The 25098-nt window shown below is 29.9% G+C and overlaps 5 protein-coding genes across 8 annotated transcripts; 2 read left to right on the top strand and 3 right to left on the bottom strand.

Annotated features, from left to right (window-relative positions):
- Positions 1-1440: 1440 nt before the first annotated feature.
- LOC100648469 (zinc finger protein 214) lies at positions 1441-3817 on the bottom strand. 2 transcript variants are annotated; one of them, XM_012315250.3, is made up of 3 exons: positions 3473-3817; positions 2901-3125; positions 1441-2797 (listed from the first exon to the last, which is right to left on the bottom strand). In XM_012315250.3, the coding sequence occupies exons 2-3, from the start codon at positions 3123-3125 to the stop codon at positions 1886-1888; spliced, it is 1137 nt and encodes a 378-aa protein (XP_012170640.1). In that variant the 5' UTR covers positions 3473-3817; the 3' UTR covers positions 1441-1885. The 2 variants fall into 2 exon arrangements, with proteins under 2 accessions (XP_012170640.1, XP_003393538.1); XM_003393490.4 differs by having other exon boundaries at positions 1442-2797; positions 3365-3816.
- A 252-nt stretch (positions 3818-4069) lies between these two features.
- On the top strand, positions 4070-6957 carry LOC100648351 (transmembrane protein 39A). Of its 3 annotated transcripts, none has more exons than XM_012315233.3 (7): positions 4070-5233; positions 5329-5468; positions 5547-5645; positions 5771-5877; positions 5968-6220; positions 6399-6585; positions 6687-6957. In XM_012315233.3, exons 1-7 carry the CDS (start codon positions 4910-4912, stop codon positions 6939-6941), a joined length of 1365 nt encoding a protein of 454 aa, XP_012170623.1. In that variant the 5' UTR covers positions 4070-4909; the 3' UTR covers positions 6942-6957. The 3 variants fall into 3 exon arrangements, with proteins under 3 accessions (XP_012170623.1, XP_012170616.1, XP_003393537.1); XM_012315226.3 differs by having other exon boundaries at positions 4073-5233; positions 5774-5877; positions 6378-6585; XM_003393489.4 differs by having other exon boundaries at positions 4074-5233; positions 6378-6585.
- A 2128-nt stretch (positions 6958-9085) lies between these two features.
- Positions 9086-12513, bottom strand: LOC100648235 (chymotrypsin-1-like). The gene is made up of 6 exons (XM_003393488.4): positions 12396-12513; positions 12162-12203; positions 11927-12071; positions 10677-10926; positions 10368-10505; positions 9086-10143 (listed from the first exon to the last, which is right to left on the bottom strand). The coding sequence occupies exons 1-6, from the start codon at positions 12439-12441 to the stop codon at positions 9925-9927; spliced, it is 840 nt and encodes a 279-aa protein (XP_003393536.2). The 5' UTR covers positions 12442-12513; the 3' UTR covers positions 9086-9924.
- Positions 12514-14177: 1664 nt separating this feature from the next.
- LOC100648007 (laccase-1-like) lies at positions 14178-19253 on the top strand. Its single transcript, XM_003393486.4, has 10 exons — positions 14178-14404; positions 14734-14950; positions 15388-15672; positions 16521-16794; positions 17323-17524; positions 17612-17796; positions 17967-18159; positions 18257-18475; positions 18578-18823; positions 18908-19253. Exons 1-10 carry the CDS (start codon positions 14356-14358, stop codon positions 19078-19080), a joined length of 2043 nt encoding a protein of 680 aa, XP_003393534.2. The 5' UTR covers positions 14178-14355; the 3' UTR covers positions 19081-19253.
- Positions 19254-22247: 2994 nt separating this feature from the next.
- On the bottom strand, positions 22248-24240 carry LOC100648122 (chymotrypsin-1). Its single transcript, XM_003393487.4, has 5 exons — positions 24110-24240; positions 23527-23677; positions 23094-23346; positions 22766-22903; positions 22248-22594 (listed from the first exon to the last, which is right to left on the bottom strand). The coding sequence occupies exons 1-5, from the start codon at positions 24159-24161 to the stop codon at positions 22403-22405; spliced, it is 786 nt and encodes a 261-aa protein (XP_003393535.1). The 5' UTR covers positions 24162-24240; the 3' UTR covers positions 22248-22402.
- Between the last annotated feature and the right edge of the window lie 858 nt (positions 24241-25098).

Here is a 25098-nt window from a genome sequence, read left to right on the forward strand (position 1 = left end):
GCGGACAGTCGCATCTAATTATCAAGAAGAAAATGTGTTGCTTGTGTGAAAAATAAGAGAATGCAGAAAATGCGATGTCAGATTATGTATCAATAATTGTTTTGAAATTTTGCACACACAACTAAATTATTAACTTGTTATATTTACTAAATTTAGTTTTCTAGTTTATTATTTTCTAGTTTATTACCCAAATTCTAGTTAATTGTAAATTTCAATGTTTATAATAAATAATTAATACTAAAAAATAACGCTCTTGAATCATTTAATCTCGTGCAAAAGAATTGCTATAACTTATTACGATTTGCGCTTTGAATAGTCAATCAAGAGAGTTCAGTCTAACGAAAAAGTATTCCGTCTACAGCGATCGTCAACGCTAGCTGCGCACCGTCCATACGGACCGCATAGGTCGCGAGTATTCAGTACTCTAAGGGTTAATATTTAACAATTTCTAATTATATTAAAAAATATTTATGTTATATATTTACATTTTTCCTAGTCTGTACCAATGATTTTTTTAACAAGAATGAATATGTAGTATGTAACTCACATTTAAGTCTATAACATAATATCATTAATATTAATTATAAATAAATAATGTGAATGTATTTTATCAGAGAAAAACTGCTAGCATTTCCAGTTGGTACCAAAAATTTTGAGAAAGAAGAGATCTTTTTGCTTCAATCTTAAAACTCATGTAGAAATTTTTATAAAAATATTCATAATATAGATAAATGTAAGAAGCTGGCATCCTGACAGTAGAAATTTATTTTTATATGTTATAGAATATTATAAAGAACAGTTATTTTACGTTCCAAATACAAGTACGTAAAATGTATAAATATAACAAAGTTTGGAAAAATTATTAAACACAAATACAGACATAATATACTAACATTTATGCATAAATATATTTGACATTGTAAAATAATATTCACTTAAATGTGCAAAATCTGCATAAAACACATAGGTTAAAATATTGTATGTACATATAATACAAATATGTATCATATTATACAGATATGTATTATGATACATGTTTATGCAATGTTTAATAGAAAGTTCGAGATAATTTTTAATGTTGTTTACATAACATTTTCAAAGTATTTATAATTTATATAGATTAAGTAATTTTTTTTAGCTTATATAGTATTTATTAACAATGTGCAACTGAAATAAAATATATTAATTATAATTTAATATGTTTAAAGCAATTTCTACATATTTTACTATACATAAATAAATCATGAAGACTGTGTCTTATACAAATTTATACAATATCTTCTTTAAAATGATATGTCAGGAGTACTAGTATACAAATTTAAGACATATATATTACATGAAATTTAAAATCTTTTAATATCACAAAAAGTACATTAACATTTTTATAAAAAAATTTTCAGTTCAAGTATACTTTTGGCTTATTCTACACATAACAGTAATATAGATCAAATTCATACAGAAAATATATATCAACATATTTTTAATATTACATTATTTGGAGTAGAATAAAAAGAGATTTTAAAATACTTAACTGAAATGTTGCTGTAAGTGATAAAATGAACAAAATGTTTAATTACAAAATTGTAGTTTTTTAATAACTTTACCATATTATATAATAATACAGTTACAAATACTTAATATATTATGTGTAATTGCACGTATTTTCGATTGTATTTTATATATCAAAGATGTCATGTAGAGAGATTTCACTTTTTACAATATAAAACTTGTAATTCCAAAAAAATATATATTTACATATCCATAATTATTGATGCAATTGTTGATCATTAAGAAATTTAAACTCTGATAATACATTTTTACAGCAATTATAATTATAAAATATATTCATAAGTTAAACTATCATTAAAGTATTTATTTAGTATACTTAAGTTGATGTTGGTGTTAATACCCCAACTGCATTTGTTGACTCCTCATCATTACTTTCATTTTTTATAGGAACAATATTATTTTCAATAGGCATCAGTTTGACATTAGTATTTTGAATCATTGATAAATTATTGAATGAATTTATAGATGTAGTGTTATTAAGATTTGCAGTACATAACACTTGCTTTTCATTATTTTCACATTGATTAATGCTAGTGTTAATATTTACAATATGTTTTTTCATATGAGTTGTTAAATTTCCACTATGATAAAAGTCTTTCCCACAAATCTTACATTGAAATGGTTTAATTCCGGAATGTATTCTTTCATGTATTGATAAATTGCCACTATGCCTAAATTCTTTACCACATACAGCACATTTATATGGCTTTATACCTGAATGAGTTCTTAAATGAGTCGATAAGTTTCCACTATGACTAAACATTTTTCCACATATTTGACAACCATAAGGTCTTTCACCAGAGTGTGTCCTCATATGGATTGCTAAGTTTCCACTGTGGGTAAAACACTTTTCACACTGATTACATTTATAAGGACGTTCTCCATTATGAGTTCTCATATGTATAAATAAATTACTTTTATGTCCAAACTCTTTGAAGCATATTTCACATTGACATTTAAGTTTTTTTCCTATGTTTGTGTCTGAAGAACCTTTGGGTGGTCTTCCAGGACGATTAGATTTTATGGAAGATATAGGCTCTGAAATTGATACTATTTGACTTGTAAACTTTGCTGCTTGTATACTTTGAGGACATTGTGACTGTTCAGCTTTTTGATTCATGTCTATATGACATTGCTGATTCATTTGATTCAAATTTCCTTCTTGATTAACTTGAAAATTTGTATTATTTTGTACATAATTTTTCATATATGTTAAAGAAGTATTTTCCTAAAATATTTAATATTAGTCAGTTCCTTAGTAAAATGTTATATAGGTTTCATGGTTTAGAAAATAAATCAATAAAAACATTTATTGAAATTATAAAACTTACTTCAGATTGGAATAAATTATATTGACCATGAATTTCATTTTTTGGATGTATTTCATTTGATAACTGTGCGTGACTCCAAAAGTGTGATATCTCATTATATTTATAATCAACATCTTCTTCAATAAATGTTGGATATTTGGAATTATTTGAAGTATTAACTTTATCACCAAAGTTAATATCTTCTATTCCCATACATTCATGTTTTATTTGAACAGGATTAAACATCTACACATATGTATATATTAGAAGATAGTTATATTCTTACATTATTTACTGAGATTAAATACTAAAAGCTTGATTAAATTCATTAATTAGTCTATTAAAATAAAATAAAGAATGTCGTAATTTTCAAAAGCAGAATAATCTTTAATTTACAAAACTAAAATTATAAACCTTGTGGAATAATTATTTAAAAGACAAATAATGGTTTTAGTGAATTTAAAATTCATGTAAAATACACATACATTTCAGAAAATATATTCTAGGATTAATAGCTACTGCGCTATAATTCGCAATTCTTCATAGTTTGATAAAAAGCTGAATTTTTGAAAGAAACAACATGACAGACATACATTGTCACTTCACCACAGCTATTTATTACATATACATATGTGTAAGGAAGCAATTATTTATATTACACTCCTCTTTGTTTATACACATTTCTTAGAATATCATCTCCTACATTAAGTAATTAGGGTGTTCTTTTATTAAATATATTAGAGTATTCAATTTGTTCCATAAAATATATAAATTTTTATATCGTGAAACAGTGCCATCTAGGAAAACTATGTTGTTTTGTAAAGGTTTCGAATTTAATATAAACTAAGTATTTTATATATTTTTTAATTTCAAAAAGATTTAATTTAAGTTAGGATCACATTTATACATTTAGAACGACCATTGACATTTTAATACTGTTTTGTTTTGAGTCATCACTTGATGGAAATGACTTTCGATTTAAATTCAAAATATTATTTATTATTCTTGACAATTCTTATACTATTGATTATAAACCATTATTCATTTGTATAATTATATACATGAAATTATTTATAAAATCTTTAATTTGCACATGGAATTAACAAAATATAAAATACAATATATGTGAATAAAAGTCACATACGTCGATAAATGTATGTATACAATTTATGTGTGTGTCTGTATACATACAGAAAAAAAGCAAGGAAAGAGCAAGAAAAGTAATACAAAAATTTCCTGGAAATATATTAGTTTGATCTCATTAATAGGACGTATTGGAATTATATTATTCATATATGTAATTTAATGTCATATACCTTAAAAGTGGAATAAGTTAACTAGACATACATGGTTAGACATGCAACTAGAAGTGTGAAAAAATTAAATCTTTCAATACATATGTTCAGTATTGAATAATACAAAAATTCTTTTATTCAACTACCCAATTTTAATAATTTTATTTATATAAATGCTGAGATGCTAATAATTCCCTCTCTGATATTTATAATTATATATTTCATATTATGTATTTTATAATTCATTTACTTTGCGTATAGAGTACGCTACGTATTACCATATCACTTTTCACTTCAGAAATCCTATTTTCCAAGTCTGTGCTTGTAATCTTGTGGTTTGTGTCTGGTGTATATGTATGTTGTATGCAAAACAAAAAAATAAACATTTTGTAACTAATTTCGGGTATATGAAAGGTCATTGATTAAATCAATTTTGATGTATTCGTTTTATCATCAAGACTAGCATATTGTTAAATTATGCTAAATAAAAGTATTCGAAAACATATAAACAACTTAGGAGATAAAATATACGCATTTATATATATTTTTTAATGTTATAAATCTTGTAGTTTGAATAAAAATATAAATGAAAATGACAGTTCCCTAACGCCATTAAATTCAATTATGTTGTCATAAAATTTATTTCAAAAGTGATTTATTAAGCTAAAAATATGTAAGAACCATAATAAATTAAAATAACTTGAAAAAATAAACTAGAATGTAAAATCAAACACGATGCCTGGTGGAAGACGTAATGCTGCTAGTAGAAGTGGACAGAGTAAATTCCAAGCTAACTTCTATGTATCTTCAAATATTGGTATACGAAGTAATAGTGGAGAAGGAACAGCTGGAAATGGTGCAGATGATAAAAAGTCAGAACATTATGGAATGAAAGCATTAGCACCAAAACATGTACCTATACCAGTTGTACCTGTGGATGGTCATTTAACTTTTGAAGTTTTGTCTTTAGTTGTGTCAATTATTGCAGCTTCTTTACAAATGCTTAATTTATATAGAACTGTTTGGTGGTTACCTCATTCTTATAATAATTATAGTATGGTATGTGCATTAAAATATTTTTCATTATTTTAAGTCATCTACTCTTTATTATAATTTATCTTTTTTCATAAAAACATGTGACTTCAATTTTTCAGAATTTCTACTTAATAGATCCTTATTTGCTTGTATTTATTATAATTATGATTGCAAGGCAATTTATTTATTCTTTATTGCATCGAATTATTGATGTTTCATCACCAGTTCGTTTGTTACCTAATGCTCAAAAAATAATGAGGTATATTTTGCTATAAATTGTATATTATATATATAATGTAAAACTTGTATTTAGGATAATTTGAACATTATATTTCAGGGTAACTTTACTAATCATTGTGATAAATATATTATGCTGGTGCCTTTACCATTTGGCTGAACGACATAACTCAATGAAGATTTTTTACTTATGTTATCCGTCTGTATTACTTTATTAAATTGTAGTTATTGATCATTGTGTGATATATTGATATATTATATATGTATATCATTCATCATACATCATATATATATTAAATGTTTATTGTATGTACTTTGTTTCAGAAGTTTATCTATATATTTTGTAATGTTTGGTATAAATGCAGCACCTTTCTTTGATATATCAGCACCTTTATATGGTAATGATGAAAAGAAAACAAAGTTTCCGATGGGTATAAAACTTATATTTATGCTAATAATGATGATTATTATTATATTAACAAAGTGTTAAATTTATGAATTTGATCTTCTTTTTTGTGTAGACAAACCCTTACATAATTGTTCATTAAATGCATCAGCAATTAGAGCAGAAGTTTCAACATTAAGGACTGATTTCAATTGGCGTTTAAAACGAGCTTTGTTTGCATCTTCCAGTAGTGCTTATATATGTGGTATTGCACCTATTATATTTGCACCTCAACATCTACATTTTAATATTCCATGGGTTGTGCAATATGCTATTCTGTTTTGGCTGGAAAGAGTAATTGCTCACTTTTCATATGCTTATCCTGTCAGGTATGTATTTATATAATTATATTGTGTGACAATTTATGTTGTGTCAATCTTATAAATTCTTTAGTAGCACGTGTTGTATTATTCTAAGATTGTATAATGTGAATGTTGTATTAAAAAATTCATTTGCAGAAATTTGATGAATGCAATAATTATTTAGGTACTGTGATGTTTTACATAGAGCGGCATTACACCTAGGTCGATGGGTTAAAATTGAAAATCGCAATAGTCATACTTATGCCCAAGTGTGGAATGATTCTATTTTGTGGCGTCATGGTTCAGTTGTGAGACATAATAAAGAAATCTATCGTTCCGAAGGTTTCTGTACTGTAGCAGAACCAGGAAATTCAAATCATAGCAGGTTTTATGTACGTGATCAATATTAACTTATTTTGTTATAAATTTTATTTTCATCATGAGTATACTGCAAAAATAACTAATAATAATAAATTGTAATTATTTTGCACAGGATTTATTTAGAAATCCTACAATATTACTTTGTTCAGTATTGGGCTTGCAACTTCTTCTTGTTTGCGCACAATTACTTATTTTACTATGCACAACTGATTGGTATCAAGTGTTATCAATGACATTGCTTCTTGTGATCAACTATTATACTTTATTTAAAGTTACTAGAGACTATCTTATTTGTTGGAAAATATATCATGCAGAACAAATAATACAAGATAAGTCACAAATGACTGCAAATTCTACTATTCAATAAATGATTATTGAACAAATTGCCGGTGTTATTGTGTTTGTCCTTTCCAAACGACTATTTTAACTTCATTTTATAATTTATTGGTCTTACAAAATTATTTCCTTAAACTAATTTTTATCACAAATAAAAAAAAGGGCAATAAAAAATGCAAATAAGGAAATAATTAAATTAGAACTTGTGAAGACATATGCACATATGTATAAAAAATAAGTGTTGTGACCACTATATCGTGATTTTGCCTGCTGAATCGGTGGAAATCTGTTAAAAAAATGTGGTGCAAGATTGACCTTGACCTTGACCTTGACATTCAAGATCAAATTGCAATTTCACATTATTATATTAATTATTTAGTTATTTATGCCAGAGAAACTATCTCAGGAGATATTTACTATGTTTGTTATTTTGTTTCAAAATCCTAGTTTATTACGATATTTTTGTACTGTGTACTGGTTTTTTGCTATGAGCAACTAAATAATTTCCTGTATGGAATAACGAGATGCATCGAACAATACATAAAGAATTGTAATTCTATTTAAAAAAGTTGCAGTTTACCTTTTTATATCCTCTACGTGTCCACCTGTAAAGAAACTAATAATATCAGATCTCTTTTTCGACGCTTTTGCTTAAAAGATATTTTTGCTTTATTCTATTTATGGTGAGCTATTTCTGCTAACGAATAATTTTCCCGTTTCTTCATTAATATCTCGTTGTTTACATTCTATGTGAATGTGAAATGAAAGCATCGTAAATAATATCAATGCAAGAGCTAATGGAACTTCATTTTTCAAGAGAACGGTGAAGTTGTGATTTACCAACAGTTTGAGACTTCTGTTCCTCGTGAGGAGTTTTATACGATGCAACAATAAAGAATTTAACTTTTAATTTTAAAGTCAACATCAATTTTGTGGTAAATTTTTTCAATAGATCTATATGGATCTAGAGGTGCAGAAGTACGCTGTAATGATCACAACAGTTGTTTTTTATACACCCGGCACAATGTATATATATACATTCGTTTGTAAATATACAGCTGTTCTTTTGATAAATGGATTGGTTTTAGTTTTATTAAATAAGTTTTATTAATAATAACTTTATTAAATCGTTATATCTAGAATTTTTTTCTTTTATGACGTAGACATGGGATAATAAAGGATTTTTTTAAATACCCACCCTAAAGGGGTACAAAGGGCGACAAATTTTTTTTCAAAAGATAGACACATCTGGCGTATCACTACAATTAAAGATGTAGAATTCGGCATATGAACTCATTAAAAATAAACAAACACGTGTTTGAGCATTTTTCGAAATTCAACTTCAGAATTCAAATGAATTCGTTTATCAATTGAGTACAAGCCTGTTAGAAAATTATTCGCAACTGTAACAGTGTAACAGGACAAATAAAAGATGCAAAAAAATAAGGGAAATATCTATAACAAAATGAAGCTGAAAAGGATAGCTTATCACAGTAGACTTATTATATTTTATGGGTCTCACTAAATCATTGGATATTATAAAATGATTTTTCCGATACCTGTAGTCGTCTGAAGCTAACGCGGCCATAGCCGCGGGATAGTATGTCATGAAATAATGTACGCGTTAGAATAATAAAAAACTATACAAGATGTTTCATTAAATTTGTTATACGCAATTGTTTCTTAAGCTTTCCTATCTATATGTATATGCCTTCGAAATTTCAATACGGCCTACTTGTTTTTTTAAGTAAAATTATATATTTTCATTTAGGTAGGTGTTACGTCGGGTGACACTTTGCCTAGACCAGGCCACACATCGCAAGATTTTTTTTTTTTTATTTATTTATTTATTGAAATTCACAATTTGTCCAATTTGGACATTTGGTAGAATTTTTTAACAGTTATATTAACATGTTGGTGGCTACCCCCAGCGAGGTTCCATCATCGCGTTTGCTAGGTTATATCCTTTATGAGGTCTGCTGGGTGCTTCCTTTTTAGCCTTCTGTCCATGTTTATGGTTTTGTACGTTTCCGCAGCTAGCCGGTTTGGGCGTGTTGCTATTCTTCATTTGTATTTTTCTGAGTATCTGCTAATTTCTTCCTTGACCGTTAGGATTTCCAGGTCCCTCCGTATGTCATCATTTCTGACGTACCATGGTGCGTTTACTATTGTTCTAAGGATTTTAGCTTGTATTATCTCTATTTTGTTTATATGGCTCATTGCTGCCGTCCCCCATAGTGGTATTCCGTACGTCCAGATTGGTGGTATTCCGTACGCCCTTTATATCATACGTAACGGTGTAACTCATTGGTGTATTAAATATTGGAAATATAAATTTTATAACCTTGTTAATCGCAGTGTTATACTACAACAACCACCCCTATTGTCTTAATCGAAATAAGGGGATCGATCTATTCGTGGTGGAATTTACGACTCCTGTTGACACGTTTTCTCGCGACCGCGTCTCCCCGCTATAGCTCGAAAATACATCAAGGATATTGGTTATTCCACTGTTACTTCATTTATCAGCAAGCAATTGGTATGGAGATTGTTCTAAATGTCGGAGAACAAAAGCATTTACTATACCTCGACTTTTCCCGAAATACGGTAATTTCAAGTCTGCCATTGAAAAAAAGGCTGAAACTGAAGTAGAATTAGACTACGAAGTGGATGTCTTAGTAGGTCAATTATACTAATTCTTCTATGAGCTTCTGCTAAGATATTGTAAAAATATAGCTTCCGGCGGTTTTTTGTTTCTATTTAATTCCGGTTAATTTTATTAAAGTAAATTAGGTAAATAATTTCACGAGTATAAGACTATAATTTTAATAATAATTATCACGTTATTTGTTAATTTACTGATATTCGTGAATAAATTTCCGTTACCTTCGCTTTGTGAATGGTCGAAAAAATCCATCTTCCATCTTTATTTTTCAACTTACTAGGTATCTACTGATTATTCTAATTTAAAGTTAATACAAAAATTAATACTCTTACGACAAAACTCTTTACTACTATAAAGAGAAGACGATTATTGATACTGCAAGCAGCAATATAGACCACATATTTGAATTTACTTGAGATCCTATACCATGCTGATTACTTGTAATATTATTTATCCACTGTTCGTAAGGAAACACTCTGGTGTACACGCTGAGGTAGTCACATGATCGACCATAAGAAACGATTCCCACTTGTGTACCATTAAAAACCAAAGGACTACCAGGGTCACCCTAAGGCAAGCAATATCGACATAAATTTCAATGACTTTGTAACAGTGTTATATTAAATTAAAATTTATCATTGTTACGCGAAATTAGAGTCACTACAAATTGGTATTACCAAAAATGCAACTATTAGAAACGAAACAAAACTATCTTATTGATACATTTTTAACAATGAATTTGATCAAACGTTATAGTCAAATGAATTATAAAATTAAATTCAGTGCACTCACGGAGCAAGCTTGATTTCTTTTTGCACTCGTGCATATATTATTTTTTGTTGCCATCCAATCGTATAGTTGGCACATTTCCTGCGACACTATAGTTACATTCAGCGCTTGCAACGCGTTAGACATACCGTCTGATCCATTCTGCAATGGAAATTTGTTGAAAAAAAATTTCGATCGATATTTTTATCTAATTATATATAGTAAACGCAACATATAAATAGTCCTTGGAACCAATTTTAAAAATATTCTACAAATTTGTAATTTAAAATGTATTTATCGATTACAATAATTTTAATTTATAAAACCACTTACGTTTAATTTCCTCCAACCGGTTACCACAGCGTTTGTTTCTTGAGGTACGTAATATACCCTTGCGAGTGGGATCGGCTGAATTTTGTCGTTATATTTAATGTATCCATTTACGAGTATTAAGCCGATGTCATTACGGACTAGGCATTCGTTGTAAAACTCGTGCCAAATCAATTTGTTGACTGTGTGAACAATACCAGGTTGTGATAAATAATTGGTTCCAACAACAACCGTCATTTGTGATGGTACTTTCCTATAAAGTTCCGTGAATATATGAATAATGAGAAATAAAGAAATTATTGGCAAAATAACAAACATGTTTATAAAGAAGTACAACAATGGAAGGGAGTACTTAGATTTAATAGACTTTATATTAAATCGTGTAAGAAATAGCGTTATCAATATCATTGATAGATACATTTTTAGTAGCTTTGATATTATAAATTGAAATTTCGTTCAATTCATAATGACAGTTTGCCTGGCAATATCGTCTTAACTTCAATATGACCTTAATGCAACATCAATTGCATTTTTAAGATGACAATGTACATCGTATATTTCATTATGTATGTAGTAACTTAATGAGGTTTAGAGTAAGGACAAGTAAGGATGTTTTATTTGTTAACAAGGTGATATAGTTTGTGTATTTAAGAACGACGAATATAATGATAAAGAGTGACAGATTATTCAGTGATAAACAATGTCAACGTGTTCGTTCGGCTTAGCTGCTTTGTACACCCGACTTCTCGACATGTGCTCTTAGAATCTTTAATAAGATCTTTAATCTTTCTTGGTCTTCTCGGGGTGACGATCCTCACTACGCTCGGATCACGCTACCGTTCGCACCTATGATCACGTATATCGCCTTCCTTGTGGATGAAACAACGGACCGAAATCGACGTTTCTGGAAGTCGCTGCTTGGCGACAACTATGCATTGTATGCCCCTCGTCGGGCAAATAAGGCGATTCGCCTGCGACATTGTAGGACCGCGAGCGACGGTCAGAAAAGCGACCCATACTAAAACCTCGCAGCGTAACAAAACGTAAAGCTCTCTCTTTTTTTGATACTACATGTATATCGTATTTATTTATATTTCTCAACTTTGAACTTTTACTATATCTCTATAATGTACTCTCCTATGCAATACGAAAACTTTGCGTAATATTCTAATATAAAGAATACAACATTTAAAGAATATCTTGTTTAAGATGTTTATGTAAATTTTCTTTCTACTAGTAAATACTTTTCTTACTTATAAATACAGCGTGCGGCGGTAAGGATGACATAAGGGCTAATAATTGATGCTCCGCATACGTGTGAACCTCTAATTCTGATTGACGCTTGGTAAGGATATTTAGCTTCAGCTTCATTACCGCCCACTACACGTGGAACCGAGCCTTAAATAATAAATACACTGTGTAGTATATTATAGTAACATTCATTAAATAAGTGCAATATTAATAATCATGAAGTAAGAGGATATTTACCGTTTTCAGCTTCTTTACCGCCCAGTATACGCGGAACCGAGCCTTAAATAATAAATACAGTGTATAGTAACTTTCATTAAATACGTGCAATATTAATAATCATGAAGTAAGAGCTTGAACACAATCTCTTTTTGTTATTTCACTAAACTGATCTATGGTGAACTGTTTCTATACTTTGCAGCTTTAAAGCGCTGAATAAAAAATTAACTTTTTAAAATTAAGGAAAAAACTTACCACTAACAATGGAAGTGATAATTAAAAAGCCAACAAATGTGTACATAATGCTAGAAATTGAAGTACTTATATGTACATTGAATTTATTCACTGTAATGATTAAGTTGAGTAGAATGATAAAAATGCGTGTTACTTATCATACACTCATAAATAATCTCACTTTGCTAACACCTATGGTCATAATCTAGATAGACATAGATAAGCCAGATAAAAGAAAAATTGAAGCGTGAAAATTAAGAGAAGATATTAAGAAATTAAGGTCATTGTACATTTAAAAATATTTTTGTAACGCAGGATATAGGAACGTGTTATGTTATAAACAAAGTTAGTAAATATTTATAAACAAAAGTAACTTTCTTTATTTCTTTTATCGAATATTTAAAAACTGTATATGTGAAGTATAGTACGCGTTAAGACTGATTAAACTCGGATAAAAATTGATTTCAGAAATAAAGATTATATATATAGATATTGGAATAAATGAGGCTGTAGTAGAAGGTAATTGAAATTATCTTTTATTTATTTTATATTTGAAATCGTATTTGTCATAAGTCAAAGTTTTCCTTGAATTTAATAAAGAATTAGCAATCATATGTGTATGATTGTTATCTCGAAGATAAAACTCATATGCATATATATTTAAATTTTTTATTAGTAAGAGAAATAATGGAAAAGCGGGAAAGAATTAGTTTACTAGCGTTTGCATTTTACACGGAATTCTAGATTGATAAGATTGCTATTAATTCTATGTTTCTACAGCTTTTTTATATTATTATAATTCTTGAATGTAATGTAAAATTTTAAAACAAGGACAATTGTTTTTGGTCAAATGCTATTAATAAAATCTACATATTATTTTTAGTGTAAGTCGATGGTTAATAATAGCGGTAAGTAAAAATAGATGGATTATTGTCAACAAATGTATTAAAAGAATAACGAAGTGATTATAAAACAGAGTTTTATACGATCCATTTAAAATTACGACGTAACTTACAACTGGAAAAATGATCTAAGTTTTAAATATTTAATGTTTTAAATGTTTTAAACACTTACAAATACTTCCATATGCATATGCAAATCATACTTTATGATATCTATAATATCTATGAGCAAAATTCCATTCGTTCGAGCAAGAAGGTGATATGTTAAAAATAAGAGATATATCTTGCCAGGATGTGACGATATACGTCTCTTGGAAGTAAAGGAACGTTCGCTGTCACAAATGATAAATTGCTTATAATGATCGATAAAGCGATGATTTGTAAAAATAAAACAGAAGATTTTACGTACGATAAGTTTCCTAATATTTAATCCATGTTTACGAACCACTCCGATAACATTAAAATTTTTATATCAATCATTTGGGTATATGTAATGAAATATATCAACGTGTAAATTAAACATAAAAAAAGTTATTGTTTTGATAATAGTTTCTATGCCCATTTAATTGATCCCTATTACTACAAATAATATTTTGTATTGTACGTAATAGTGGATTATCTAAGGGTGTAAGAAATTTATTTCTCAAATTTGTCAAACGAATTAATTTCACTCGTTTGTCTTCCTCTATTTTGAAAATATTTAGTGAAATATAATCTTCTTCTTTAAAGACTAAATGGGCAGATACGTATATTCACGTAAGACTAAATTCCTCGGTCACAGGAAGTCCTCAATCATGTTATAATCCCACCTGATGATCTATTTTGAAAGCGTAATAATTAAAATATTAGCTATATCGTAGATCGGTAGAGTGATATGTACTTTCCTAATTGTAATTTCGTGTTTTCAAATCACATAAAAAACTGATATCGTGTAGTTAAAGAAACAGTAATTAAATGTTATACGAAAGTTTAGTCTTATCAAACAATTAATCTAAATTTCGTTGAAAGAAAGATTTAAATACTGATATTATATAAACTCATAATTTTATAGTCCAGTGTATGAGAATTGCGATCTCATAATGAATCTTTTGCGGGGAACCTCTTTACTCTTTGTTCTTATTCTTACCGGTAAGAATCTCTCTTCTTTTGAAATAATTCAATAACACGCAAGCAGCAATAATACATCCAGTAGATATTAGAACTGTTTTATGTTATTTGTTTCCGAAACTAACAAAATTTACATTACATTATCGTTGGTGTTATTGAATATTGAATTCTTTCAACTCCATATGTGTAGCGTGTTAGTTTTTTAACAATATTATAGTTCGAAAACTGTCACAAAAATGGAATAGTGTTTATAATATATGATAATGTATTCTTTCGTAGTGGAGCTTAATTATATTTTTTATGCAATTATGTACTACATAATTTGAAAAAGGCGTGATCCAACCTTTCAGTTCTAGTTCAGAATGCAGTCTTACAATCTATCATTGCGGGTTACGCGCCCGGCATTAGTGGAATGGGATTTGTTAATGAAAATGACTGTTTAACTGACGAACTTCTTGCTGATTATTCCTTGTCAAATGCTATCGAGTGTGCACGAACATGTAGACCAGAAGAACCAAAGACGTGTTATTATAAATTCGTAATTGAACGTTATCCCGTTAATGGCCAGTGAGTATAATGGTGCAATATTAGTATTGAAAAGTCGTTAAACTTCTTTCAAATTAAAAAGTAAAAAATGTTTGATTTTTAAAAGTCTAGAAATTATTGAAATTTTTTTTCACAACTTATCATCGTAATTTGAAGTATCAATACTAGGTACTTACTTATGTAGTATTTATAATTAAATTTGTGATCATTTATTCTTTAATTATTCCAATATTATTACTGTGAGTATTTTGCGGTTTAAAAAGTTCCGTGACAGAAGGTTTAACCTCCGTATCAAAGTATCAAAGATTGTATATATTTTATTACGTATGATAAGTATCATTTCAGATAGAAATTTTAAGGAATAGTTAAAGTAAATTGAGGAATAAGATACAAGTAAATTAGAAACGATCGATTATGAAATAAAGAATAAAATTTAAGGAATAATTCTTCATTTTCAGGGCGTGCAATTTGTGTATGCCCAACGCTACAAATACTTTATGCCCTAACTGTCAATGCGTTCCCGGGGATGGAACGCAACGGATGGCTTTGACTGTGAATAGAATGATACCAGGGCCAACTATACAAGTTTGCAAAGGAGATTATGTCGTGGTTGATGTACAAAATCTGTTAAAGTCAGATTCAGTTACGGTTCATTGGCACGGTATCCTCCAACATGATTCTCCGCATTACGATGGGGTCCCACATTTGACACAGTGTCCGATCATGATTCACGACACATTTAGGTAGAGTAAAATTTAAAAATTATGTTAAAATTGCGAAAATTTAATTGTAATACGTTACATCGTAGCTTTCATGATCGATCATTTTGATATAAAATTGCTAATACTTAATAATTTGCAGACGGATGTCGCCACAGCGGTGACATTAAAAAATTTTCAAATTATAAATATTTATTGCGTCGATTAGTTGGTAACGTCGCTAGAAAAATATGCCGAAGCCATATAGAGCAAAGGTTTAAAGAGCACACGAAGAAAACATAATAAGTCGAAGTGTGTTTAAAATTTTAACGTGAAATAAATGAAAAAGGGAATGGCCTGATAAATTCGAAGATATAATTCTCTTGAAAATACATGAAAAATCCACGATACTTTGTGAAGAACGAGTAATATTAGCTTTCATGTTAATTTAATTTAATTCATATCATTCTGCATACTAAATATTGTTAATATTTTTGAAGTACAAACAAAAAGTACATGTAAAAGGGCGAGAAAGGCAAGACTCAGCAATGTATTGAATTTTAAAATTGCTCTTCTATAAAAAACAGGAAATGTCAGATATGTTATCATCTGTGGCCTTCAATTTTACATTCCTCGAGTTACTTTATCTTCTTCGTAGAAAAATAATACAGAAATACAATTAAAATTGAATCTCTTTCAAAAATACGAATTTTCATCTTAGAACAGCCTTATGAGATAAAATTTCATTTGATTATTCTAGGGTAATTATGATAATGATAATCGTAATAATAATCGAGGCAGGAAAATCTGTAATACTATAAAACATTCATCAAACAAGAGTATCAAATAACTTGAAATAAAGAATTTTTACTCGAATGTTATATTTTTGCTAGATATCAATTTTTTGCTAATAATTGGGGAACTCATTTGTGGCATGCTCACACAGCAACGCAAAAATTGGATGGTGTATTCGGAAGTTTCATTGTACGATCACCACCGCAAGATGAACCCTATCAAAATTTGTATGATTTTGACCTAGCAAATCACGTAATCGTAATTAACGATTGGTTTAAAGAAGAGGCTACGAGCCGATTTCCAGGTCGTAGAGCCGGCGTAGTTCATCAGAATCCCGATGCGTTCTTAATTAACGGAAAAGGAAGATTCATTGTGAGTTTGATTTCCTTACATAAAATATTTTATCATAGAAAATCTCAGCCAATAATTAAAATAAAATCGTCGTATTTTTATATTTAAGTATTTCTAAAATTTGATTACGTAATACAGTATAGTAGTATATACCTTTTTATCATGTATGATTTTGTTGAGAATTTTGGATCTTAATAGTCGAAATAATGGTATAAGAACACTAAATTTACACTTAGAATTTATATTAGAATAGTTATATATTTATTTGATAAACGATTTCAAAAATATCCATCGATACACACTTGCACTCACCTTTTTCCATACCAGACTGTTAACTGAACAGTTTACATTTCTTTGTTTTCGAGACGCCGCGCACACACATACTTCCACACACTGATATTCATGTACAACTATCATTACTACGCAGCTAATCTAGTCCAGCACATAAAATTATACATATCTCAATAGATTTCAAAGTATTTACATTTTAAAGACGCTATGTATTAAATACCATATATTAACTTAGTTTCTTAATTTTGTCCATCCCAGGATCCCAGTAACGCTACGTCAAACATTCCCTTTGAAGTAATCACCGTAGGTGCTAATCAACGTTATCGTTTTCGTTTAATTAACTCCTTCTGTACCGTTTGCCCTGCACAATTGACTATCGAAGGCCATAGTCTTACCGTTATTGCTTCCGATGGTCAACCTATGCAACCTGTCGTTGTTGATTCTATAGTTTCTCTGGCTGGTACGATATTAATAAAAATGCAAAATAGTATTATTAATAAAATTGTCATTCTATTCATTTAATTTTCCTTTCGAACAAATTTCACAGGAGAACGATACGACTTTGTCATTAATACTAATCAAACACCTGGTGCCTATTGGATACAACTGCGTGGGTTGGATGATAACGCCTATAACGGTATCCAACAATTAGCTTTATTACAATACGAAGGAGCATCTACTACACCAAAGACAAAAGAACCTACTTTTGATAATCCTATTCCTCATGACCTAGTAAGTAGTCTTCTTGTATTTTATATGAAGTTGCTGATTAACTGAATCGTAAAAATGTTCAATTACCTAATCGGTAAAGATATATTTAGTTTAATAGTGGCTTTAGTAGTGGTAAGATATAGCAATAATCTAGTTAGCGAAATATATAATTTTAGTTATTACAATCATAGGTACTGGATATCGCAAATTCCGTTTGCAATTCTACGGTCAACTATATTTGTGGCAATGGATTAAACAACGCTTTATCAGTCGATCCAGATATTTTGAAAAAAGAACCAGATGTAAAATTGTATCTATCTATAGCCATGCAGAATTATAAACCGGAAGAGGTGTTCGTACCTAACACATATAAGAACTTTCTGGGTAAGATATGGATATAGTTGTCCGATTATTTTATTTTCTTTTGTTTCTTGAAAGAACATATGATTAATCCTTCTCTTTTTTTTTTTAATCTTAATAGTTCCATCACCAAAATGGATAGTAGCCACGACGATAAACAACATAAGTTCAGCTGGTACATCCTCCCCGCCGCTCACTCAGTTGGAAGACACACCTGCAGATGCATTTTGTAACATCGAAAATTTACCACCCCACTGCCATCCAGGAGCTCTGTGCACGTGTATTCACTTGATTAAAATTCCATTGAACTCCATCGTGGAAATAATCCTGATAGACGAGTGTATGTTAAATGTTATCTAAATATGGAATTAACAGATTACTTTACAAAATGTTTATTTGATAAAGTGATTAATATATACATGTACTATCTTGTAATTTACAGTTGACACGGTATCTGTACGACATCCCTTCCATTTGCATGGATACGTATTTTATGTTATGGGCTTAGGTCAACCCTTGGGTGCCACTACAAGTTCAAATACTACGAATAAGATGACACTGGAATATTTCAAAGAACTTGAAAAGAAAAATCAAATAGAAAGGAATTTCGTTTCTCCACAAGGAAAAGATGACATTCCTATACCAAACAACGGATATGCCATAATTAGATTCCGCGCAAATAATCCAGGTAATCGCGAATATTGACAAATCGAGATTTTAAAGATTTTATATGCATAATAACTAAACGATTTTATTTTATTTCATTCTTAAGGATATTGGCTGTTCCATTGTCATCAAATTTTTCATCATCTTGCTGGTATGGAAGTCATTTTACAAGTTGGGGAGGTATCTGATATGCCAAAACCACCGGAAAATTTCCCAAGATGCGGCAATTTTAAACCGAAAATACAATCATTCACAAAACAGTATGGATTTGAAAAGTAATCGAAATTGAAAATGATCAAACAAGACATGACCATAACTAATAAATATAATGTATGTCTCCTCATTCGTTTTCGTATGTGGTGAAGATTCTAGCTAAGTAGTGTAATTCGTAGATTTTTTTTTTATTTATTAGAGTATTTACAATCAATTCTCGTTGAGAATTTTCAGTAACTTCATTTGGCGTGATACAATGACATGGCTTATAATAGTTTTTATATTGTTGGTTCTAGTAGAATCTAAGGATTTAATCTAGAGGGTATTTTCTTTTTAGTCTGCGGATCTGGTCTGTCGTGTCTAGTAGTTGGGTGACTAATGGGTTGTGGTGGTTGTTGACTCTTGTGTTATATCTGCTTCTGGACTTGTTTTTTTTTTTTATTTATTAGAATATTTACAATCAATTCTCGTTGAGAATTTTCAGTAACTTAGTTTGGCGTGATACAATGACATGGATTATAATAGTTTTATATTGTTGGTTCTAGTAGAAACTAAGGATTTAATCTAGAGGGTATTTTCTTTTTAGTCTGCGGATCTGGTCCGTCGTGTTCAGTAGTTGGGTGACTAGTGGGTTGTGGTAGTTGTTGACTCTTGTGTTATATCTGCTTCTGGACTTGTGTATTTCATCTTTGACTATAGGTATCTTGAGGTCATGATGGATTGTTTCGTTGGTAACATACCAGGGTGCATTTAATAGGGATCTTAGCGTTTTCGATTGGAAGCGTTGGAGTATTTCAATGTTGGAATTACTTGCTGTTCCCCATAGTTGGATTCCGTAGGTCTAGACAGGTTTTATTACGGTCTTATAGAGCGTAATTTTGTTCTGCGTGCTTAGGTTGGAGCGACGGCCAATGAGCCAATAAAATTTTTTGAGTTTGTCCCTGAGTTGTTTGGATTTGTCTAGGATATGTTCTTTCCATTCGTAGATAACGAACTAAGATTTCTTTACAATAATTTAAATTAAATTAAAAAAGGGAGTATTAAAAGATATTTTTTTAAGTTATTTATTTTTCGAACGTAATTTTGTTACTTTCTATTTCCCAATTGTCTCGATAAAATATATTTACATCTTGTAATTGCAAATGAAGTAGAGAATTCCATATTTCTGTAATATTTCAATAGGCATTAATTTATTACAGATTATTAACAAAAAAAAAAAAAAAAGAAAAAACAATCCGCAATTTAGGAATCAATGATAGTCTTACTAACAATTTAATAGATTGTTTAATTAATATATAAGAACATAATCGCAATCGCAATTAATTAATTCATATTATTTGATACATAATTCATAATTACTGTAATGTATTACGCTATAATTACGAATTATATAACAAATAATAATGATTGCTTAGGTTTTACCATGTTTGATGAAATCTCGATTCATCTATAAAATGAGACAGAATATTTGAAAGTACCTGTATCTCTTCTTTTAATACATCCAATGATTCTACTCGCATAAATTTATTAATTTTTATATATCATTATGTATACCAATATTAGAAAAGTAACAGTGTAACTTTTATTGTTCACATGATGAATCAAATTCCATTTACCGAACACTTTACATACAAAATTTTTACTATTAATAAATTGAATACACCGTAGACGATGAAATTACAAAAAAAAAAAAGAAATAATTCTGATAATAAACAATTACTACTACAAATGCATCATTTATTTAATTATTATTTATCTTTCATATTTTGATTCCGTGAAAAATTTTCCGTGTAAAATATTTTATCAGAATATTTATCAATCCAATAATGTATAATAATCCTCTGCAAAATGTTGAAATTGTATAATAAAAAAATCTTCATTTTCCACATTTTTCATTCCATTAATTTATAACAACTTTAAGTAATGAATAATATTTATAAATTAAAAATATTCATTAACATGAAATAAATGTTTAGCAGTATTTTCATAAATGATAACTTCAAAGGGAAATAAAAGATGTTGAAAAGGGAATCAAATTGGTAACCAAGAGGACTACCAAAATATTCGTTCGGTATAAACTGGAACAATGCGCGAGTAGTATATTTTACTTTTTAATATATGATTATGTTAAAGTATTATTTTAGTTGAATTATTAATTTAGTTATTTACGTAGTTTTATTTAACGAAAGCAGAACATTATATCTATTACGGTTAAGTGTAGTCAGATTAAGAAAGAAAAAGAGCGGTGGAGTGATTTTGAATATTCGTAGTAATCAGAGTAAAAGTAATATAATCTTCATATCATTATTAGTTAGAGATAAGATTATAGGTTATATACAGTGTATAAGGTAAAGTTATTTATCTGGTCAGTACCTTCAAAACTTAAGAGCATAGTACTTTTTATTCAAAATTATTGCTTCAATCAATCGGTAATTCAGTTTGTACAGATGCATACTATAGAATTCTTTATTTTCCTTATAATAATAATTTACGATTTTATATAATAGTTATATACTATAAACCTTTAAATAGTGAAACACGGAAAGTATTTCATGTTACGTTTATAATATAATACGTCTATAATTATAATCCTTTATGAATGACCACAATAGCTTGTATTTTGCTTTCAATTGTTGTGTATGATTCGTGAATTGAACATACGGTAAAATTCCGTTTATTAGAATCTGTCACGGGACAAGCTCGTGTAACTGAGGTTCACATGATAAGAGAGTACTAAATGTTCTTACTATTTACGATTTCTCGTTCATATAATAGTAATTAAAAAATAAAAATAAGTTAATTTACCAGAAGCTTATTTAAACGTGTACTAATTAAAGTTCCGTTTAAATAAACGGAGCGCGTTCGAATGGTTTAACTATACTCGTGTAACGTTATAAATTATAGAGGGCGTAATAAAACCTGTGAATGGTCGGTATTACAGAACATGTGACGCGATACCTTATAAGATGCCAGGTCCATTTTTATCGCTTTTGACGATTGAGTCGAATATATGGAATTCCTATATTTTCTGCAGAAAACCACAGAGGGCGTAGGAAACACTCTGAGATTTTTCTAGTTCGGCACGTGTAACTACCGACGAACTGAGATATAAAGAGGCATGAAGTCTCATATAATGAGAAATAAAATATTCCGTTCCTCTGATTGGTCAGCTCTTCAAAAAAGCTAGAGGTATATATATAAAGATGAAAAAGAGATAGTTAACACGTACATGCTTTATTGCAAAATGATGATTTTTATTTCTTAAAACTTTTGCTGTATATAAAAGTGACGATTACATTTAAGTTCATATACATTTCAAAACTGATTACTCCATTATGAAAATATAAAAATTCAGGATTTATTGCGGAAATATTAGAAACGGGTAAATTTAAACAATGTAGATACCGTCTTCCGGTTGTTCTTCAGTTTCGTTCATAAGATACGATTTCTGAGAATCAATCCAGGATACGAAGGACGACACTCTCGTGTATACATCAGGTTTGCCGACGGCACAAGGTTGTCCAAAGGAAACGACACCGATTTGTACATCATCGTGGATGAGTGGACCGCCGGAGTCACCCTGAAATTCGAAAAGAAAAGATTAGTCGTCGATCAAATGTTCATAAGGTCGATATTGCATCGAACGAAAGAAGTCTTAGAAATTCTAGCATTACCGATCTCAATTTTTAAATTCGTATTTGGATGAAAAAGCATGCATCGTTTAAATACAAAGTGTGTTAAATATACTCACGTGGCATGCACCTTCTCCAACTTTGGTGTATGTGCAGATGTGGGAACTTTGAACTCTCCAGTGGGCTTGCTTGCATTTTGATTGGCTCTCGACCAGCAAGTTGATGTATTGCAAGTTGTTTGGTGCTCTTCCTCCGAGCTGTAAACGAAATACATGTTAAATGTATCATTCCGATAGAAAAATAAACTTAATATGATTTTTATAACTAAGCTCTGAATACTTTCGAATACGAAAACTCTAAATTCCGAAGTTTCGAGTTCCTTGACAAGACATTCTTTAATTATCATAATTTCAAGTAATCGTCGAAACGGCTATGTTTCGAACTTACTTTGGTAGTTCCCCAGCCGGACAAAACGCAGTTTGATCCTTCATAATTGTTGCTACCGGTTGCCAATTTGATTGGTTTCACCAAGTTGTTGAACGCGATATTTTTGTTCACGCGAATCAAAGCTATATCGTTGACAAGGGTGACCGAGCTGAAACCCTTGTGCGCAACGGCCTTTTCCACTCCGTAAGACTGTCCATTTGTGTTCAGTTGATTCGTTCCAGCGTGGACGGTAATGCTTTTTAAGTTGTTCAGTCTATAAGACAAACATGCTCCATTGATTAAAAATTTTCAGCAATCAGTGATAAACTTGAAGCTTGCTTTACTTTTGTACTTTTATAAATATATTTTAATAAATATGATTTCTGTGTATCTGCTTTGTTTGACAGCTTCTTAATTTCGGTATTCTTTGTGCGCTAAATTTTGTAGTACATACCCTTCGACACAGTGAGCTGCGGTGAGAATGTGACGTGAGTCGATGATGGAGCCACCGCAGAAGTGGTTTCCGTTCTGTCTCAGAGACACTTGGTGGGGAAACTTGCCAACTGGTGCGTCTTTGCCACCGACAATTTGGCCTTCAGGGAAGCCTAACCAAGACAAAATCATAGTAAGGTTACTGCATTCGCGGTTTCATACAGCTTCGCGCATAAAGTCTTACTTTTGTTTAGTCATTGTAAGTGTTTGTGTACCGCGCACTCGGTTAAACGAGTTGAAAAAAATTAAAATTATCGAAATAAAGAGTTGCATTGAGCGAGTAAAGTAGAGAACGATCCTTTAAACTTCCTAAGACAATTTCATACAATTCCATAAACTTTTATCCATTTTCTACCGATTTTTATTTCCATTCTCAAAACATTTGGTAACAATCGAATAAACTAATTACTTTGACTTGCTTAAGGCGTGAAGGCTACATCTAAGATATAGATATAGTTAGTATACGATATAGAGTATGTAAAGAAATTCAATGTTGGACATATTCGAGGACTTTGAAAGATTTTTTTTCGGTTGTTATTACTTACCAAATGCGGCGACTGCAAGGCAGAGCACAAATGAAGCGCTCAGAGTGAACATATTGCTAAGAAGATTCACAATACTATGATGGACAGAAACTGTATCGATCACTTTATATACATTCCGAGAGCATACGTCGCGTTGATAAGGATAAACAAAATATTAGATTTTTATCAGGAACGAAAATAAGCGCAACCGGAGAGATTGACGTTCGAGATACGTGAAATCCCAGTAGTTTTGATTATAAAGACAAGATAGTATCGATATCGTCAACTATCGGTTTCCTACTTTTTTATATGTTCTTTTCATTAGAAAGAGCAGAAAATTAATCTGATAACGGATATAAACTCGATACCGTTAAATTACTACTTCTTTAATGGATATCACGTAGAAATTTCAATTGATAATACGCGCCAATTGATCGAATTTCAATCGATATCTTTAATCTTTTAATTATTGCCTCTTGTGAAACGTACGCTCAATCGATTGTTTAATTTAGATATTAACAGGCACTCAAGCGAGGCGTAAAATAGAAATTTAATTGACATTCCTTGATAAAAAAGAAATCTCTGCAATAATTTCCGAGTATTTCCTGACGTAGGTACAAATAATTTCAACAGTGTTACGACATTTGTAATTATTATCTTGCTGTATTCGTTTTATTAAACGAAACACACGATTAATTGCTTATATGGAAATGAAATTTTATTCTCGAGAACTTCTACTCTCCAAATTTTGATTTTTATTGAAAGATATTTGAAACGTCAGACTTGGGAAATAAATTGTAACAATAATGATTACAAGGAGTTAAATATGAATTATGGTGATCGATTTTACGGTCTATTGTAACGATCGAGACCAAAAGACTAAGCGAGATTGTTCAATTTCATTTTCTTGTTCTTTCCAAACTCCTGGAACACTTTCATCTTGTTCATGCGCAACACGCCGGGAAAAAACTTTGTAATGAGCGAAACGAGCGGAGGGTCGATGTTTGCAA

This window comes from Bombus terrestris, chromosome 2 (assembly GCF_910591885.1).
Source record: "Bombus terrestris chromosome 2, iyBomTerr1.2, whole genome shotgun sequence".
Taxonomy (NCBI): domain Eukaryota; kingdom Metazoa; phylum Arthropoda; class Insecta; order Hymenoptera; family Apidae; genus Bombus; species Bombus terrestris.

Coding starts and splice junctions, on each gene's coding strand:
- LOC100648235 (XM_003393488.4), bottom strand. CDS start 12,441: ATGTACACATTTGTTGGCTTTTTAATTATCACTTCCATTGTTAGTG. Junction 12,204..12,395: donor TATCACTTCCATTGTTAGTG/GTAAGTTTTTTC, acceptor TTATTATTTAAG/GCTCGGTTCCGCGTATACTG. Junction 12,072..12,161: donor CGGTAAAGAAGCTGAAAACG/GTAAATATCCTC, acceptor TTATTATTTAAG/GCTCGGTTCCACGTGTAGTG.
- LOC100648122 (XM_003393487.4), bottom strand. CDS start 24,161: ATGTTCACTCTGAGCGCTTCATTTGTGCTCTGCCTTGCAGTCGCCGCA. Junction 23,678..24,109: donor CCTTGCAGTCGCCGCATTTG/GTAAGTAATAAC, acceptor TGTCTTGGTTAG/GCTTCCCTGAAGGCCAAATT. Junction 22,595..22,765: donor TTGGAGAAGGTGCATGCCAC/GTGAGTATATTT, acceptor TTCGAATTTCAG/GGTGACTCCGGCGGTCCACT.
- LOC100648007 (XM_003393486.4), top strand. CDS start 14,356: ATGAATCTTTTGCGGGGAACCTCTTTACTCTTTGTTCTTATTCTTACC. Junction 14,405..14,733: donor CTTTGTTCTTATTCTTACCG/GTAAGAATCTCT, acceptor CCAACCTTTCAG/TTCTAGTTCAGAATGCAGTC. Junction 15,673..16,520: donor ATGATTCACGACACATTTAG/GTAGAGTAAAAT, acceptor TATTTTTGCTAG/ATATCAATTTTTTGCTAATA.
- LOC100648351 (XM_003393489.4), top strand. CDS start 4,910: ATGCCTGGTGGAAGACGTAATGCTGCTAGTAGAAGTGGACAGAGTAAA. Junction 5,878..5,967: donor GAAAACAAAGTTTCCGATGG/GTATAAAACTTA, acceptor TTTTTTGTGTAG/ACAAACCCTTACATAATTGT. Junction 6,586..6,686: donor CAAATCATAGCAGGTTTTAT/GTACGTGATCAA, acceptor TATTTTGCACAG/GATTTATTTAGAAATCCTAC.
- LOC100648469 (XM_012315250.3), bottom strand. CDS start 3,125: ATGTTTAATCCTGTTCAAATAAAACATGAATGTATGGGAATAGAAGAT. Junction 2,798..2,900: donor ATAATTTATTCCAATCTGAA/GTAAGTTTTATA, acceptor TAAATATTTTAG/GAAAATACTTCTTTAACATA.